The 20,682-nt window shown below is 43.2% G+C and overlaps 1 protein-coding gene, 1 long non-coding RNA gene and 1 pseudogene across 2 annotated transcripts; 1 reads left to right on the top strand and 2 right to left on the bottom strand.

Annotated features, from left to right (window-relative positions):
• Positions 1–3,207: 3,207 nt before the first annotated feature.
• Positions 3,208–4,139, top strand: LOC111257186. The gene is made up of 3 exons (XR_002677571.1): positions 3,208–3,341; positions 3,580–3,634; positions 3,719–4,139. It is a non-coding gene; the product is annotated as an uncharacterized LOC111257186 (long non-coding RNA).
• A 1,313-nt stretch (positions 4,140–5,452) lies between these two features.
• On the bottom strand, positions 5,453–5,959 carry LOC101762886 (serum response factor homolog A). Its single transcript, XM_004971931.1, has one exon. The coding sequence runs from the start codon at positions 5,957–5,959 to the stop codon at positions 5,453–5,455; it is 507 nt and encodes a 168-aa protein (XP_004971988.1).
• Positions 5,960–17,426: 11,467 nt separating this feature from the next.
• On the bottom strand, positions 17,427–20,682 carry LOC111257249 (annotated as a pseudogene).

Here is a 20,682-nt window from a genome sequence, read left to right on the forward strand (position 1 = left end):
AATGTTTATATACTAATTAGGAGTATTAAACGTAGACTATTTACAAAACCCATTACATAAGTGGAGGCTAAACCACGAGACGAATCTATTAAGCCTAATTAGTCCATGATTTGACAATGTGTTGCTACAGTAAACATTTGCTAATGATGGATTAATTAGGCTTAATAGGTTCGTCTCGCTGTTTAGCCTCCACTTATGTAATGGGTTTTGTAAATAGCCTACGTTTAATACTCCTAATTAGTATATAAACATTGATGTGACACTTGCTTAAAAATAAGCAAAGGAACCAAACGCCCCCTGAATTGCGACGACGCGCGCCGGCTGCTGTGAATGCAGCGAGGAGACGCGTTCCGTCGATGGGAAAGTGCTTCGTGCAGTGGAATTGTGCTTGAATGCGGAGAGGAGGGCCGTTTTGTAGAAGGATCACGGTGGAGCTCATTTACTCGTCGGATCGATCGCGATGCGCACCATCGCTGTTGTGGATCGATTTCTTGGGACGCTCCACCTCCAGTGACCGTTCAGTGACTCACTCCGATCATTCTGAAAACCTCATTTCATCATAAATCAGAAGAAAAATAATCTGAAAACCTGTCAACGACTCCTGAAAGCTCCTTTTTAACGATTTTTAAGGACCCGTCAACGGTTCCTGGAGACCTATCCAGCAATAATTTCAGTTGCTTGACATTGGGCTGTGTGCTTTGCAAACTATTCACGTCTTAATTAAGGTCGTGACAATAGAGTTAGACGTAAACCGTGCTGCCTGATGGTGTCCGCTGTACTTGGATATTCCTTTTCGGTTGAGCGAGCCCGAAGAAGAGCATCTCCTCCCAGTGCCTTGAGTTTAGTAGCACAAGGATGGAGGTATCGGCCACGCCTTGATCGTTTATGCATCAGCTTTTTGGAGGGACCTAAGTCAGCTGTTTACGGAGAACATTCTCCTTCCTGTTACCATCTTTTTGGAGAATCTAGATTCCTGGTTAAGAGTCGTTTAGATGTGTCAATGCACGCACAAATACTTATATTTTGAAATGAAACGGCAAAATGCAAACTCATTTCTTTTCCCCGAACATGTGGGAGAAATAAAGTTTGGTACCAAGAGCGAATCTTAAAAACATGACATGCATGCTCATGGAACGCAAGCAAGATGAGACATTGGTGATGGTTATGAAGAAAACAAAAGAGCATCTACAAGTATCTCCAGCAAATCTCCTATACGGTGTCCCCTAAGTTCCTTTAGAAGAGTCGCCCTAGAACATTTCAGTATATAGGGGACTAGGGGAGCACTATTATTGTAGATTAGCTAAAACTTGTCCCTATGTTTCTTTTCTTCTATTTCTGTTCCTTTTGCATGTGCACTATACTCTAACCCTATTTCAACATCATAATAATTTAAATTTTTATTCTGAGACACATAATGGAAGCATACGCTTGCTGCCCTAATCTTCGTGTATGAACAATGTGTTTCGATGGAATTTGCAATGCGCAAGAATAACTTCTTGGACATATGAACCGTCTCCTTAATGTGGCCGGATCAAACAAGAGTCTTCTACAAAATGACCAGCAAAGAGCTTGTCATGTTCTTGCTACTTGCTCTGACAAACCACCTCATGCCTTCGCAGTTCACACCGAACCACAATGTTTGGGCCGCTTGTTGCTCGTAAAATTTGTGAAAAATCACCGGCACTTCGAAGTCGTCATCATCATCTAACGATGAATCTTCAAAACACATGCTCACAAGCAATGTGTTCATTTGCACAAATTGACCAAAAGTGCATAGACACTTTCTTATGGCAAACATCAAAAGTGAACAGACACCTCATGAGCACTACCTTGCGGCCGTCAACACATTTGCCGTCGATTTCTTGCCGAGCTTGGGGGTCGCTGAGGGGTGTGGGAGCTCGTTACCAAGCTACATGGGGTTGCGCAGAGTCCATGGGCAGTAGGGATAGGGGGCTGGGGGCAGTGGTGATGACAAGCTCTACCACGACCTCTCCAGGGCCAACTGATTCCTTGTATTGAACTACACAACTACACAACTACACAAGCAAGAGTAGCGATGACGAGGAGGACACTGAGCAAAAGAGTCAGGTTTTCAAGAAGCTGTATGGCTAGGCTTAGGATACATTGCGTGGACTATGCAAACGCAGTGTTGCTAGCTGTGGTGTTCCTAATGTCGGCATTTGGCAATGCCATCATGCAGAGCTGCTACTTCCCCAATGCCAGCAACAAGGTGAAGCAGGTGCTCACGAACCTACTCCTTGTCGCCCGTTCCCACTACAACACAACAAGCCTTCCAAGGCGTTTTGCTACAGGCGTTTTTCTCAAATTGCCTAAATACATCAAGAATTCAGGGTGTTTTCTATAAAACGCCTAAGGTCCTGTTTGGCTCACAGGGGCTAAACTTTAGCCCTGTCACATTGGATGTTTGATACAATTACGAGTATTAAACATAGTCTAATTACAAAACTAATTACACAGATGGAGGTTAATTCGTGAGACGAATCTATTAAGCCTAATTAGTCCATGATTTGACAATGTGGTGCTACAGTAACCATTTGCTAATGATGGATTAATTAGGCTTAATAGATTCGTCTCGCGAATTAGCCATGGGTTCTGCAATTAGTTTTATAATTAGCTCATGTTTAATCCTTCTAATTAGCATCCAAACATCCAATGTGATAGGGCTAAAGTTTAGCTCCTAGTATCCAAACAGCCCCTAAGAAGAAACATCCATCCAAGGTGTTTTGCACAGAAAGCCTGCACAAGTTGAAGGCATTCTCCTAAAAACGCCTATAAAAGCTAGTACATATGCAGAAAACGCCCTATATCATGTTACATTTCTTAAACAATCCTCCCACCACTTCCTCTCGTATTCATGCCTCTCGTGTATTCATGCCTCTCGTGAAGTCAAGCGCTGAAGGGGAAAAACTAGAGAGACCAAATAGACTTTGAATCAACGCTAGGGTTCGGAAGCTCCAATGCGGGATCCTCTGCTTCACCGCCGCTGGGAGCCTCTGCTCGGGATCCTCCACTAAGCCCTCGCCAGGTTTGTCGCCACCACTCAATCTCACCGTATCGTACCGGCCGCCATGAGCTCGTCGTCCCTGATATCATTGATCTCCCTGACCCTGCTGCAATCGAGCTCCGGTCCTCACCGCTGTATCCGTCGCCCTCGCCGTCTCCGACGCTGTCGATCTCCCCATCCCGACTACTGCAGCCAAGCTCCCCATCTGCACCGCCCTACCTGTCGCCATCGCCATCCCCGACGCCATCAATCTCCCTGTCCCCACTGCCACGAGCTCATGCCCGCATCGCCCTCGTCATCCAGATCGTAGTCACCGGTGAGAATCCCTCCCTCTCGTTCTCCTCTCCTCACTGATGTTGTTATGTGTTGCCTAAATCGTAATCTCATCACTGATGTTGTTGTTCTGTGTTACCTAAATTGTATTGCTATTCAACTATGAACTATAAATGTGCTTGAATTCTACACGCTCTTACTATTATGTGTGGTGAGAATTCCAAATTCCTTAGGGACTCATATTTTTATTTTGCCAAACCATACAGGTTTCTTTTTACTAGATAAAAATGGAACCATCTAAACATGCATCTGCTAGCAACAGGATTATACAGCCAGGTATGATTTTCCTTGAGATTTGATTGTACATCTTTCTTGGTGATTTATTTCTATGGATTGATGAAGAACAAATTAACCTGTTAGGAGACAAGGGAGGAAAAACAGATGGTGAGAGTGATTCTGAAGATGAATATGCAACGTACTTGGATGATGACAAGAAGATTTGAATAATATTGGTGGCATGGAACAACTAGGCAAGTTTTTAGATAATGATTTTTATATGAGTGTGATTCTACATATGGAAAGATCATGATGCAGACAATACAATAAATCTGAAGTTTAATTGGTTTGGTTAGCCTTGTGGTTTAATTGTTATGCAGCATTTTACATCATGTACCATTCTGTCCTACAGCAACTTGTGAGACATCCACTTCCTAACTTGATTAGGATCAAGTGCATGCAACCTGTGAAGCTTCATTTGAGATTTCAGTCTGCTGTATTGATCCTCAAAGTTGTGTAACTCTGAATATTGCAAATTTATGAGCTCTCCCAGTGTTGTCTCTTATTGTGGATCAAATCTCATTATTGAAATCGTATGCTATGACTACCATGATCATGATGTAAAAAATGTATTGAGATACCTATAAGCTTAGTGAGGCGTTAGTGTAAATCGCCTTAAAAGGGCTTTAAAAGGCACTTGAGTAAACAGCCTACAAAGGTCTCTTGAGGTACTAGCAAAAGCGCCTGCCATAGTATTTTCAGTATTTTAAGGCGATCTTAAAATGCCACTACATGCACCTTTTGAGGTGTTTTCACAAAATGCCTGTGCTGACTTTTCCCTTCATCGATATTTATAGCGTTTTCAGAATTGCCGCTTAAAACTTTTGGAGGCGTTTCTAAGACCTACGGAGGCATTTTGAAATGCCTTCTATTAGCTACCGTGTTGTAGTGTCCTATCCCGCATGGTGTTCCTTATTTTTCTGATGACTCAGAATGGTTTTGATTACACTGGGTGGTCCACAAATGCTTGGTGGTATGCTTGCTAGAGTCTGTTGGGCGTCATGGAAATTTAGAATAGTTTTTTAAAGGAAGCTTGTGAGATCATATACCACTATTATATTTGAAATTCACAACATAATAATTATACAACATATTCTTTCAATCCAGATCGGTAACATGGAGTAAAAATATAAATTAGAAGCTTGGTTCAAGTTGTGAACGATAAAAACAAATAAAAAAAGACACTGAGTCATCCGTACATGAATGGCTCTATTTTTATTTTCTATGATTAAATCATTATACATTTCAAACATGGGAAATATATTGTATTTAACCATTCATTTAAAAGGTATAAACTTCAGAAGTTTTTTTAAAAATAGACAACAATCAAAGTAAAAGAAAATCCAGTATGAAAATCTATGTTCCTATTTCTTCTGTACTCATCATATCAGTAAAAACTTTCATTGTTAACGTTCCTTTATTCAGTAAATTTGAAGATTTCAAAAGCATTGCATGGATGTAATGATCAAACTCATGAAATAAACTTCAAGAGTTAGGCCCTCAATACACTCATACATGAATCGGTGACTAAGAGGTTTGGCTGGATGGCCTAAACCTCATTTATTTGCCTAATGACAAGCTAGCTAGCTAGCAAATTCAAACTTTTGAAAATGACAACACCATTACAACAATTATTGCACTAGCTAGTACCAAGGGAAGTTCAAATCACCAAAGTTGCTTTCTTGGATGCTGCTAGAAGAATTCTTGTGAGGGAGACCATGGAGAATACTTGGGTAGCATCATGACATATTAAGACCCTGAATGCCACCAAGTGGGCTGAAACAAAGATAGATCTCTCCCTCTGCTGACCGCTATGTTCTACTTGGTCCGCACAAAATTGATAGACAAGAGATCTTCGATCTCTTGCTCGATCTCTGAGAGCTTACTGCACATCTCAATGAGTTCAGTGGCATTAAGATCCTCTACTTTACCATAAACATACTTAGCCATCCTTGAGGTCTCTTGGATGTCCTTAGCCTGCATCATGTTCTCCTCCATGTTGTCCTCCACAGCCTTGCTTTTCTCTAGGTGAAACGATTCATTTTGTAAGGTGGTACTTTTTACCTTTCCTCCTTTGATGGTGTTGAACTCTGTTGATGCATCCTCGGAAAGGAAAGTGTCAACAATGGGGCCAGCATCTGGAGTGCTGAAAGAGGAAACTTTCTTATTTTTGGACTCCACCACCACAGTAACCCTCGCCCCGGTAAGGGTGGAGAGTTCAGATGCATCCTTGAAAAGCCTAGAACGACGATTGAAGAATGTGAGACTATGGTCTCTTTCATCCTCAATGAACTTCACTCCTGATCTCTTAACCCTCCTCGGCATCCCGGATTTGCGAACTAAAAGTTACTACTATGAGTGTGTGAGCAACCTAAGAAATGTATTTCTTATGAGAGCAAATATGCTTTGGTGAGAATGAAGACGAGCACCCCTACCCGTTATATAGAAGAAATTTAGGCATAAAGGGAAATAAATCTGGCGAGATTTAGGGGTGTGAACGTATTTCATATATATTCTTACCCCAAGTCACTAAATGATGGGCCATTCTTTTGCGCAGACAAGATGGGCCCAATTGTTAGTAACTGCTAGAAAGCTTGTAAATAGAATTGCGCGTAAGAAACACAATTCGTATGAATTGATTAGGACCATGTATATCTGCTTAGTAATCAGTCTAATATTTATTAATTTTCAAGACAAATGGCATCTATTTATTATATATTGATTCTCACCCCTTTAAGTCTCCATCTAATTTTAGCCTATCGATATTAAATATTACAAATATTTCTAGCCTTTACAATCTATCTAGCATGTCTTAGTATTATTTGACCATTAGTTATCAAATCACCTAAGTCCAATCTTTTAGATTCATTTATTTCTAAAAAAACTGTATCTTAATCATTGGAATCATTATGAGTATTGGTTAATACAATCTCTGCCAATTTTATGCGTAACATACTCAATGTACCACCTTTTAGGATGATTGAATAACAATAGGAAAACACATGATGTTTATTGTTAGTGTCACTATGTACAGCTTGTTGTACTTGCTGGCAATTTCATTCATATACTAATGTACCACTTAACATGTAATATAAACCCATTTCTACATGCCTTGCATTTTTCAGTATATTCTTAAATCATAGGAAATATGACATAAATGGACTATTTGGAGAAATCTAGGAGATGCTTGATGCTCCAAAGCTCGGAGTAAACTAAGTGCCACTAAATACACATTTCCAAAGGCGCAACATAGCTGAAATCTCCTTACAACCAAGTATTATTGTAGAAAGATACCAACACAAGAGGAGATTGAATTGGGCTTGGTAGAAATAAGGCCATTATGTTCTATGCCTTGGGCCAGTCGTCCTGCCTCAAAGAAGACTCAAATGCCCAAAGTGGCCACATGAAAGTTATAGATCTCTTCGAGATGATTGATTTGGACTCAAATATGACCCCCTTCAGACTTAAGATAGAGGAGATATGGCTTCCGAAAGATCTGTTAGGCGAGTTGCTAGGAAGCAATGTGGGTTGATTGGTCAAGGCTACAAGGTAGGTAGTCCATGACCTAATTTGGACTCTTTGATATCCAATCGACTAGGTTTTTGTTCAGTACCTCATGTTGACGCTCATTATAGACATATTTTAGTACTATTTTGGTGGTTGAGTGAGAATATAGTCATTTGAACTAATGTTTTTGTCAAGGTATATCTTTGTAGGTTTTGCTGGTTCCAAGGATGAATTAAGAAGTCATCCAAATGATAGTCAAAAGAAAGACTTGGAGAAATTCTAAAGCATCTAAATGATTGCAAAAAGCTCGGACAAAGACACGGGAAAAAAATGAAGAGAGTCTTGCTAGGAGATGCAATTACTAGTTAACACATGACCATTTGGTGTAGCAGCACCAAATTAGTCGGTGATGGAAAATGAACAGCAAGGCCAAGGTAAGTGCACTATGTACAACGACTCATTCGAAGAATATGTTGGTGATGCTCCAGATCAGTTAGTGTCCGTGGTGATGAAGGTTGAGGTCTCCAGAATTGAAGTTTATGACAATGACTCATCCGATGTCAACAATGAAGACATTTAATGGATCAATCTGTGTTTAGTGGCAGAGAAGTTACATGGCTTTGGAGGTCACCAGATAACCGATACAGTGGATGGACACTGGACCATACAGTGTCACTAGGCCCTTGAGTTAGTGGTTCAACAGCTAGTGCGTGAAGTGATCATCAATTCTTCTAGTGATACACATTAGTGCAGCACTAGACCATCCTATGTTCAAAGTTTGTGTGACAGTTGGAGCATTGACTAGTTTTTTTAGCATGGGGCTACTCGTTCCCTGACCCTTGGAAGGGTGTTAGAGCTTGGAGAAGCTATATAGGCTTGAATTTGACTTAGACACAAGTTCTCTATCCACCAAAGTGATCAAGAGAAGATCAGGGCAATTAGGAACGAGACTTAGGATCTAATTAGTACTAGTTTAGGCCTCTTAGTACATTGCTTTAGGGATAGGTGAGGTTTGCACACCTCTGTTATCAGTGCTTGCACACATCAAGAGTTGTATTCAGGGCTTGTAAGTCTTGCGAGACCTTAACCACATTTGTAGAGTAGCCGCTGGTAGTTGTGAAAGGGAGGAGAGGCCCTTGGTGATTTATCAAATATCTACCTAGTGAAGATGGTGAAAAGTATTCGAAAAAAAGGCAAGGTGAAGACCTGCTTACGTACGTGGAAGGCCTGTCGGCTATCCACATAGTTACTTATGGGTGCTTGGCCTTGCGCGAGCATTCCTTCGAAAGGGCCAAAACGAGGACTAGGGAAAGTAAGAGCTTTCAAATTTCTTGGTAAAAAGTCATCATACCGAAATTTGCATTTTCTACCACATTTACCTTTCCCATTACTTACTGCACTATACATTCCATGTTTACCTTTCCAGTAAATACCATATGTAGTTTATATGATTGGAGGGTACAAAACTTTTGTGCGATAGAGATAGCATCACATATAAAACCTAGTGCACATCTAGAGGGATTTTGGAATTGGTTTATATATGTGTTTGGAGCATTAGTTTTCAGAACACCTAATTTACCACCCCTTTTTAGGGTGTCATGGTCCCTATGCTATTGCCCTTTGGTTATATTACCACATGCTTATGGATGTGATCTATTTCTCCTATTTATAATTTTTATACAATGTTTAATTTATATTTTATGCAATGTAACCTCATGATTAGGATTGCTCTATTAGTTTGATAAAAAACCTTACTTGATTTGCTATAATTATATAGATTGATAAACCTGGAAGGAATACTCTAAGGAAAATGGTACGATGAATCGTACGATTGTAGTGCAACATTTGATTTGCATAAGTCCCACCAATACCTCCCTAATGTATAAATATGGACCCTTAGACATCAAGGCGTTGCTTTTGATGCCTTTAGAGGGTAGAACACATCTAGGTCACCTTCGGAGTGGTGGAAGTATTAAGTTTCATAGGGCTACATCTACATTTGAGACACTCACCTCATGCAAAGATCAAGCGAAGATGAAGCAAAGATGAGAGAGTAACTTCCAACTAACTATTCATGCATTATTTAGAAATGAAGCATATACACTAAACCCTAATTTTACCAAAATCAATAGATTCACAAAATCTAGTTGGATAAAATCAATAAGTTACCTTCCCATATCAATTCCCCCAACCCCTTCTCCCTTCTTTAAATTGTGGCAATTCAAGGAAACATGTGGATCTAGAGGGGGATGAGGTTCTCGAGCTCGAGCTCAGAGGAGAAGGGAGAAAACAAGGATGGAAAGAGAAGAGGAGGATGTGTCAGTGTCTCTATTTAAGATAGAGTCATGGCAAAGGCTTTGGCATGGCCTGATATTGATGGCAGTTAGCGCGCCAATTTGTGAACCACAAACGCGCGAATCAGTTGTAGCTCTTCCCTCAGAGTACTCCCCCAAGGTTTATCAATCAGTGGAACTTGTGTTAACACAAGATTTATTTCTACTAGCATTGTTAGTACGAGCCTTTTGCTGATGAGTGATTCAGATCTAATCTAGCATACACAGACAGATAACAAATAGAGTAGAGGTAACCAATCTAGAGCAACTTAGACTATACATATGTTGTAATTCCGAGCAAGGGTAGCAAAGCAACAAGATATGATCTCAGCTAAAAGCATCTTTAAATCTACACCTTCGGTCTGGCTCCCGAAAACCCCTATCTTACACGAGAAAGACCCTGTCACGATCCTCTCTATCAGCATAGGTAATCTAAGGGCACGATCATAAGAACATGTCATACTCATCGGTAGATCAAGCATGCAAATCTAGTCACCACGGCCACATAAATATCCTAAGCAATCTATCATCGATCATAGATTGAAAAGCAAGCAAATCCGAAAGAGAATAAAACCATAGAAGGAGGCACTTAGATCGCCAAGAATAAGAATACATCTATTACTTCACCATGAATGATTGTACATCACCAAATTTCCACCAGGATCCTACCTTGATCTGACGATCCTAGCTCCAGAACTCTGACGTGGATCTTCCTTGCAGGGTTCCCACATCGTCTAGGGCTTAGCTATGCTAATCCCTAGACAACTGCATGGCCCCCAGTTCTCCGAAGTGGTGTCCCTCAAGCTCCTTTTGCTTCTCTGCTGCTTCGCGTCAAATGCGTCAAACAAATCTACGTCCTCGTTGGAGAAAGGGGGTATTTATAGTCTGAAGGACCCATGGCAGAAATTAGAAGGCGAGGGGCTGAAGGAACACCCCAGGCCGATGCCCTGGGTGGGTTTAGGCCGATCGTCCTGGCCTTTCTTTTGCCCGCTCGCGCATCCCTTCATCTCCAAGTCATCTTAGGTGTTCCGGAGTTTTCTTTTCACTTGCATGTGAGCCTGACATGTCGATAGCTTCGGGACAAGATTAATCCTTGATAATTTTCCAAATCTCCGCTTGATCTTCTTTGATCCCGAACTCATCTTGCCATATCTTTACAAACTTAGCCCTTAAGACATCCTAGAGGATTGCTCACCAAGAACGAGTATGAGAGCCAGAGTACCCTAGGCCGATCGGCCTGCTGGGCCTCTATAGGCCGATCGGTCTAAGCCCTTTTTGGGCTCGTTGGCCTTCATCTTTCTCTGGGTCGTCGCTTGTTCAGAGCTTTATCTAATTATGCTCCATTAAAATCCAATTTCCTACGAAAACAGAATATCCTCCAAAATATATTGTATATGTGGAAATGGCCCGTTTATTAGGTATGATCAATAGTAGGTATTAAATTCATGTCATTATTGAAGATAAACAGGGTAAAACGGTGTTAATAATAAGCGTCAACAATCTCCTCGTACTTAAAACTTGCTCATCCTAGAAATCAACGTGGCAGAAACTATTTTTTTAAAAGGTATAATAGTACAGAGTACTGGAAGGCTGGTGATCATCTTCAGATTGCTCACCAAACCAGCTGGTCAACGTGTGAGTTGTGCAGACAGCAGAGCACCCTGGAGCCATCACTGATTCCACTCGAGCTTAGCGTACGGCTACGACCGCCCTGTTGCCGCGCCTTTCCTTGCCTTGCCGGTTGCTGCCGCTGTGGCTATTACCAATAAACCAACTCGTACTGCGCACAAAGCCACTGCACAACACAAGCCAGCAGCGATGGGTGAATGTGGGGTCCCGCTACGGATCTCAAAGGGTGTAATGCCATGGGCGACTTTCTTGCAGGGGGGAACGTGCGACGCGAGGCGGAGCCAGCCGACGGAGCCACCGGTGTAAGCCCCATTGAATACCGGTATCAGCTCCATTGGTCAACAGCACCGAACGGTAATCTCTCACTAAGGCCTTGTTTAGTTGGCCAATTTGGGAGATGCAAAATTACTGTGCCAAATATTGACTAATTAGGCTCAAAAGATTCGTCTCGCAAAGTACAACAAAACTGTGCAATTAATTTTTAATTTCGTCTACATTTAGTACTCCATGCATGTACCGCAAGTTTGATGTGATGGGAAATCTTCTTTTTACATAGTGTCAAAGTTGGGAGTTGGGGGTAACTAAACATGACCTAAATTTGTCAGCTGACACCGACGAACAGCCCTGACTCCGCCCTGTCTCCGGCTGATGACGGCCGAGGGCCGACGACGACAGACAGTTCCGGTCTCCACATGCTGCTAGCCTGCTACTACCAGACTACTGCTAGGAGTTCGATAGGCGTATATCCTCGAGTCCTCGACCCCTTTTCGATTCGGCACGACGTCTCCGTTGACTCTTTCGCAGGCATGCATGCCGCCGTGTCCGTGCCTCACGAACTGTCCACGTCCGCATGTGCTTGCATTGGCAGTTAAGCCTTGTTTAGTTGCCAAAGTTTGGAGGTGCCAAATTACTGTTACAGTACTGTAGCACACTGTAGCGTTTCGTTTGTATTTGTGAATTATTGTCCAAACATTGACTAATTAGGTTTAAAAGATTCGTCTCGCAAAGTACAACAAAACTGTGCAATTAATTTTTAATTTCGTCTACATTTAGTACTCCATGCATGTACCGCAAGTTTGATGTGATGAGGAATCTTCTTTTTGCATAGTGTTAAAGTTGGGAGTTGAGGTTGAACTAAACAAGGACTTAGTTGATCGATGGATCCGAGGCCTGCTGCCGGCTCAATCTGACAGCAGGGGAGCCTCGTTCAACTTGTATAGCATCCTTGCACCAGAAAGCGCCTAGAAATGTGGTGCGGACTGTGGAAACCTCCTCGAACATTGCCCCTTTTTTTCTAAAAAAATAGAGAGAGAGAGAGAGAGTAAAACCTACATTTTGCATGCCACGTACGGGAGGTAGTTGTAGACTTGCAGTGATGTTTCAGTCCAATCGAGCTATGCCGACTTTTGAAGTCGATCAATTCTTTTAGGTTCATGCATGGCCTAGCGTTCTATCGTAACAACCGCAGACTCGTCCATGGATGGATATAGGTAGGTATATATAGATGCCTAGGTGGGTACCATGCAGCTAGCCTAATCGCAAGTGAGTTCGACAGGTGGGTTTAGGCGCACCGACAGCACAGCGAGTGATTCACAGAAAACAGCGTACCATGCAGCTAGCCTAATCGCAAGTGGGTAGGCGTGTTTCAAACACGAGATTTCTTGCCCTTCTAGCGTCAAGTAAATTATTTTGGGAGTTTAGCGTAAAGATGGGCGTGGTTCAACCATGGAGCGAACCGCAACGGATCCATCGACCCATATAGCATGTAAAGGTGCACCCGGTCTATCCATTTTATTAATTAGTACTGACCCGACGTAAAGATATTAGGGATGGATCCAGTTTATGCGTCACTAGTAGAGAATTGGCCTTTAGTCCCGGTTGGTAGGGTGCATATCCTCGAAAATCCATCCGGGATAAACCAACCGGGACAAAAGGGGGAGTCTTTAGTCCCGAGTCTTTTAACCGGGAGTAAAGGTCCCCGTCCCGGTTGGTATCACCAACCGGGACTAAAGGGCCTGCCACGCCAGGCGCGGGACAGACCCTTTAGTCCCGGTTGGTGGCACCAATCGGGACTAAATGGCGCTTGCATGGCACTGCCGTGACGCCTGAATTTTTCATGCATGCATCACGTATACGTAGTACCGCGGCCCTTTTAATTTGTTAACCTTGTAGTCGAGATTTTTTTAGAACGAAATCAACTAGTATTTAAACGAATGGGATTTGTAATTATACAATTACTATATATATACACAATCCTTATACACAATTCATATACACAATTCAACTAGCTTAGTACAAATCGATCATAATTAGCGCGTATTATATATACAAATAAATCAAAGTATCTTCCTACAATCTTCCCGTCGTGGTGTTGCTGATCGGAGTGTCTAATTGTCGTCCATCGTAATAAAATTCTCCTTTTGGATTTACCACCTCGTCCATTATGAATCCAATGTGACCTTCACATATTGCCGCTACTCTTTTTCCTTCAAGAGTCCTTGTTGAATATTTAACATCTATAATTTGAAAATTTGTGAATGTTACATGAACAAATACATATAAGGAGCTAGAAAATAATTAACTAGTAATAGTTTTATTTTACGTACTTTAAAGTTGTGCGGCGTCATCTTCGGTCCCTTGGGTCCCAAAAAACTGTGCATGTGCTCACAGATGTAGTAGCCACATAGATTATTCCCGGGTTCCTGTCTTAAGCACTTCAGTGTGGAAAAAAATAAGTTATGAAATATTCGTGTTATACAATGTAATAAATGTGCAGACTGCATACGTACCGGGAAGTCTGTGTTCCATGTAAGTTTTTCTTTGAATGGACCTTTGTGTGTCCTTATGAATTGTTTCCATGCGCTGCGGATTAGAATAATGAATGATATAGTGTAACAGCGATAAAATTTAGGAAATAAATTTTTGCATAGAGATAAAGGTCCAGAATTATTACAAGCCTAGCATGTCTTGCAATTCTTGGTAGTCCACCGGATCTTTCCTTAACGAATCAAAGACAGTGACGTGGCTTCTTTCAGGCTCAATTATAATAAGGATCCAGTGGAAGCTGCGTGCGTAAAATGTTCATGCATAATAGAGCTAACTAACATATAGAGATAAGGAAAAAGACATCGAAAGTAGACGGTATACACACACTTACTTGAAGTTGTATGGAAGTAGTATGAAATCATTGAATGTTTGTTTGTGTAGGAAATTGTATATTTTCGCAAAGGTTTTTTCCGGCGCTAATTGTATCTGTTGTTGGTTAACTACAGATGGATCCATGAAGCCTATATGTAGGTACGCATCTCGGCGGCATGTCTGAATTAGCATCCTACATGAAATGGAAGATGAAGTTAGTACGGTGACGCACGCCAAAATTTACATGTAGAGATAAACGGACACTTACAGAATCCAAGTGCTGATCAGAGAGACGTCCAGGGCATCATGATGATACACTTCGTATATATCCTTGAAGTCTAGCCACAACACTTTCTCCCCTTCACCGTGAAAATCTATCGGTTTTACCTTCATGCCGATCATCTCCCTCGAGTCGGCGGATGCCATCATGTACCATTGATGGAATTCGTACATCTTTGTTGATAGCTTCCCTACCAATGAAGGCTTTACTAGAGGTTTGCCTAGCTCATAAGGCCACTTCGGCTCAGGGGGCGGTGCAGTTGGCGTCTCAACTTGCCCTATGCATTCATCAAGTCCCAGACCTGTTTCTTCCATGAACTTCAATACATTTGCTTGTTGATCCAAGGGCATTGCCTTTACCCGTTGTGCATCTTTTTTTATAAATGGCTGAGGTCGGGGACTGGACCGCTGGAAGATGACTTTCCTTTCCTTTTATCCTTTTCATCAGCCTTTACTAGAGCCCGTTCATAGTTTGACAAGAGTGGTATCCTTTTCTTGGCTCCTTCTTCCATCCTGATAAAAAAGTTTAAATCTCGCCGACTTACTGGCGGTGGCTCCATCTCCCTTGCCTTTTTTTCTTCGGCTTGTTTCTTGAACCACTCACTGGCCTCTTGTTGGATTTCTGCCCACTGTTCTTCATGAGACATTGCCTCCCAGCGTTCCTTACGAGTCACTTCAGGCTCCTTTGTTTTCTTCTTTCTCTGTCTTTGCTTGGGAGGCGGTGCTCGTGACTTCTTTAGTGGTGCTGCAGGTTCCTTCAAGGGGGCCGCTCTTGGTGCCGGCAACGGTGATCGGGGAGGGGTGTTGTTATTGTCGTCGTCGCTCCCAGCACCAGGATGTGGTGGAGATGGAGACCTTGATATAGATGGAAGGGACGGTCCTGGAGCAGGAGATGCCGGTCTCGAGGTATGAGGAGAAGGTCGCTGCTGGGGATCTACGGGGAGCGGTCTTGAGGTCTGAGGAGATGGCTCCGTGCCGGGAATAATGATGTAGCGTTTCTTCCATAGAATGATCCCATGAAGCGCATATGCCAATGTCTTTTCCCTGTCGCCTCCCGGGAAGTTGAGCTCTAGACCTTCATACTGGGGATCAACTATTTGCTCTACGCAGACGCTGGCGTAGCCTGTTGGAATGTCCATGCCATGACTGCTCTGCCCTGCCAGGGTTGCTAACGCACTCCCGTACGCTACCTGTACATATAGCAGAAGTAAACAAGTTGAACTCCGATCTCGAGGCCTGGATCAATTGACAAGATTGCATAAATATTATGTATAAGTATACCTTAATAGTGAGGTTGCCGACCGGTGCATGCAGTATCGGTGGCGTGAAACAATACAAGAATGGTTGTATATACCTCGCCGGAACCTTCCACCACGGCAAGTTGTTGCTGCGGCTGTTGCTCTTCATTCCCATCGGCGGACATGTTGAGGAACATGTCCGCCTGGGTGCCCTCTTCATCCGTGTATGATAGTGGAACGTTGTCGCCACTACCATCACCAGCGATTATCTGCTCCATGATATACCTTGCGGTCTCATCGTCTGCCATTTCAACTATTGATGGAAACATACATGGAATCATACATGACAGTCATAGAAATCGTCTTACTACAAATTTGTACAAAGTCCTACAAAGTCCGGAATCATACATGTATATAATGAAATCATAAAATAACATGAATCGTACAAAGTCCGGAATATTTATACAAATTTCTAACTTCATTTTCTAACTTAAGAATCTAACTTAACAAACTAACTAAAAAATCTACGGTACAAATATAACTTTATTTTCTAGCTTAACACTCAAAATTAGAAATCTATCGTAAAAATATAACTTAATTTTCTAACTTAAAAAAAAACCCTCCCGGCGCTGCCGGCCGGCGCGGCAGCGGACCTCTCGCGCGCGGGGCGGCGGCCGGGGCGGTGGGACGACGGCGGCCGGGTGGCGGGATGGCGGCGGCCAGGGCGGCGAGGACGGCAGCTGCCGAGGCGACGAGGATGACGGCGGCCGAGGCGACGACGACGACGGCGGCGTAGGCGGGACGGCGACGAGACAGCGACGAGGGGCGACGAGGGGCGACGAGGATGGAGCCGGCGACGAGGATGTGGAGCTGGTGGCCGGAGGCGACGAGGTGGCCGGGGGCCGGGCGCGCCGACGGACGAGGAGGGGATCGAGGCGGGCCGGTCGGGGGACGATGGCGCAATGGGGGACGTCGACAGCGCAATGGGGGACGACGATGGCGGCGGCCGGCGAGGGAGGCGGACGGGCGGCGACGGCGGAGAACGCGCGGGACTTGGCGAAAATTTGGCTAAGTGTGTAACTGGCGGGGGGTAGAAGGGAGTATAGTGCCTTTTAACCCCCCCTTTTATCCCGGTTCGTAATGGCACCCGGGACAAAAGGGCCTTTTGTCCCGGGTCCCGTCAGCAACCGGGATAAAAGGGGGGCCTTTTGTCCCGGTTGCTGTTAACACCCGAGACAAAAGGTCTTTTTTCCTATTTTTCTTCTCCCGCCTGTTTTTTGGAAATGGATTTTATTTTATCTTTTCACTGCATTTCAGGATGAAAAACAAAACCTTCACAGATTTTGTACGTGCAAAAATATATTTAATTAACGAGTAAATTGACAATAAGTATGAATTAATCATTAATTCTATACCAGTTCATTTAGCCTGTAAAATAGTTATTTTACTGCATTGCTGTGATCAAGAAATTATTCAATTAAATTGTTTCAATGCGCAGAAAAATCCATGTTAGTATGTGGTTAACAATGTTCATGTTTATCTAAAAAATCTTCACCTAACAAATTTAATAACACATGAAATCATACATAGGGTAAATTACAAATTGTATCAATTAATACACAAAGGTCATATACATTTAACGCATTACAATACAACGTTGTAAAATTTCTTCTTCACGAAAGTTCCTTGATCATGATCGCGGCGTAAGTACGGAGCCTCTTCTTTGGATAGCAGGATGCTTGGATCAACTTCAACGGCGAATGGAGGCATGCCATCAAATCGATCATAATCATCTGATTGGTCTGTTTTATCCTCGACTCCACGATTTTTCTTTTACCTGGAAGAACTATGTGGCACTTTGGCTCCCATGTCTCTTCTGGATTCCTCTTGGGTTTGCTGCACATGTCCTTCACATAGAACACCTGATGCACATCATTGGCAAGTACGAATGGGTCATCACTGTATCCAGTCTTGCTCAGATCTACTATTGTCATTCCGTACTGATCTTTAGTGACGGCAGTTAGCTTCACCCAATTGCAAAGAAATAGAGGGATGTACAGCGGTCCGTATTCGAGTTCCCATATCTCCTGTATGAAACCATAATACGACTCCTTACTATTATTTCTGTCCATAGCATCTATGCGGACACCACTATTCTGGTTCGTGCTTTTCTGGTCCTGGGTTCTCGTGTAAAATGTGTAACCATTTATCTCATAGCCTTGAAATTTGACGATTGTGGTAGCAGGTCCCCTGGCTAACCAGGCAAGCTGTGGGTGAATCTCAGAGTTACCCATAAGTTGTTGGCGCAACCAGGAGGGAAAAGTTTCCATGTGATGACGGGTAAGCTAAGCATCGGATTTGGTCGGGTTTTTGGAAGCTACCATCTGCCTGTGCTGCTCGATATACGGAGACACAAAGGATGACTGTTGTAGAACAGTGTAGTGTGCCTTGTCGAACAAATCAGTATCATTGTTCAAACTTGATTTCCTTCCAAGGGTGCCCATTCCTCGGAGCCTCCCCTCGTGGCGTGAAGTTGGAACCCAATCGAGTCAATTGAATCAATAAAATCAACACAAAACTCGATCACCTCCTCTGTTCCATATCCCTTGGCGATGCTTCCTTCTGGACGGGCACGATTAAGAACATAGTTTTTTAGGACTGCCATGAACCTCTCGAAAGGCCACATATTGTGCAGGTATACAGGTCCGAGAATACCAATCTCTTTTACTAGGTGAACCAGTAAGTGCGTCATAATATTGAAAAAGGATGGTGGAAATAACAACTCAAAACTGACAAGACATTGCACCACATCGTTCTGTAGCTTTGATAGCTTGGATGGATCGATTGCCTTCTGCGAAATCGCATTGAGAAACGCGCATAGCTTTACGAGCGGCAACCGGACATTTTCTGGTAGAACACCCCTCAGTGCAACCGGAAGCAACTGGGTCATCAACATGTGGCAGTCATGAGCCTTGAGATTTGTAAACTTCTTTTGTTTCATATTTATTATTCCCTTTATATTCGAGGAGTACCTAGACGGGACCTTCATACTATTCAAGCATTCAAACATGCTATCCTTCTCTTCCTTGCTAAGAGTGTAACTGGCAGGACGTAAGTAGTGCTGTCCATTATCTCTCTTTTCCGGATGTAGGTCATCTCGTTGCCCCATGGCTTTCAGGTCCTGTTGTGCTTCCAATGTATCTTTTGAGGTTCCATAAACACCCATGAAGCCTAGCACGTTCACGCAAAGATTCTTCGTCAGGTGCATCACGTCTATTGCGTTGCGAACCTCTAGGATTTCCCAATAAGGTAGCTCCCAAAATATTGACTTTTTCTTCCACATGGGTGCATGTCCGTTATCGTCGTTCGGAACAGGTTGGCTACCAAGTCCCTTTCCGAAGACTACATATACATCTTTCATCATCTCGAACACACGCTTTCCATTACGGTGTGCAGGTTTTTTACGATGGTCTGGCGCCCCTTTGAAATGCATCCCGCTCTTTCTCAGCTGGTGGTGAGCAGGGAGAAATCGACGATGACCCATATAGACGACCTTCTCACAGTGCTTCAAGTACATGCTGTCTGTGTCGTCTAAACAGTGGGTGCATGCCCGATATCCCTTATTTGTCTGTCCTGAAAGGTTACTCAATGCAGGCCAATCGTTGATGGTTACGAACAACAGTGCTCGTAGATTAAAGATCTCTTGTCTATCCTCATCCCACACACGTACACCTTCTTCCTTCCAGAGCTGTAAAAGGTCATCAACCAACGGCCTTAGGTACACGTCAATGTCGTTGCCGGGTTGTTTTGGGCCTTGGATAAGCGCCGGCATCATAATGAACTTCCGCTTCATGCACAGCCAAGGAGGAAGGTTGAACATACAAAGGGTCACAGGCCAAGTACTATGGCCACTACTCAACTCACCGAATGGATTGAATCCATCAGTGCTTAAACCAAACCTTATGTTCCTTGCTTCACTTTCAAAGTCTGGGAATGTTCTATCAATTGATCTCCACTGTGCCCCATCTGCGGGGTGTCTCAGCATCTCATCTTCCTTACGGTCTTCTTTGTGCCATCGCATCAACTTAGCATTCGCCTTGTTCCTGAACAAGCGCTTCAAGCGTGGTATTATAGGGAAATAACACATCACCTTCGCGGGAACTCTCTTCTTGGGAGACTGCCCCTCGACATCACCAGGATCATCTCGCCTGATCTTATACCGCAGGGCTTCGCAGACGGGACAAGCATCCAATTTCTCGTATTCATCACCACGATAGAGGATACAGTCATTAGGGCATGCGTGTATCTTCTGAACATCCAATCCGAGAGGGCAAATAATCTGTTTAGCTTCATATGTTGTGGACGGTAATTCATTATTCTCGGGGAGAATCTTCTTGACAATGTTCAACATCCCCTGAAATGCCTTATCGGACACACCATTTTTTGCCTTCCATTGCACAAATTCTAGTGTCGTACCTAGTTTTTTATGGCCCTGCTGGCAACCTGGGTACAACAATTTTTGGTGATCATCTATCATGCGCTGCAACTTTGCTGCTTCCTTCTCAGTTTCGCAATCTCTGTATGCATCTCGTATCACCTGACCAAGGTCATCAGTAGGGTCATTTTCTGCAAACTCATCTTCATCAGCCTCGCCCATTGTAGTACCTGCAAAAGGTTGGCCTGCAACCCAGTCCGGAATGGTGTCATCTTCCTCCTCCTCCTCGCCATCTTCCATTACAACCCCTAGTTCACCGTGCTTGGTCCAAACCAAATAGTTAGGCATGAAACCGTATTTAAACAAGTGGTTGTGAATAGTCCCCCAGGAATCCTTTGAATACTCCTTCCTGTTATTGCATTGGAAGCATGGACAACATACGAACCCATTCTCTGGCTTGTTCGCTTTTGCCACTTCGAGAAAATAATG

The sequence above is a fragment of the Setaria italica genome, chromosome V (assembly GCF_000263155.2).
Source record: "Setaria italica strain Yugu1 chromosome V, Setaria_italica_v2.0, whole genome shotgun sequence".
NCBI classification, from domain to species: domain Eukaryota; kingdom Viridiplantae; phylum Streptophyta; class Magnoliopsida; order Poales; family Poaceae; genus Setaria; species Setaria italica.

Bases quoted from the DNA above. Each gene is read 5' to 3' on its own strand.
- LOC101762886 (XM_004971931.1), bottom strand. From the start codon at position 5,959: ATGCCGAGGAGGGTTAAGAGATCAGGAGTGAAGTTCATTGAGGATGAA.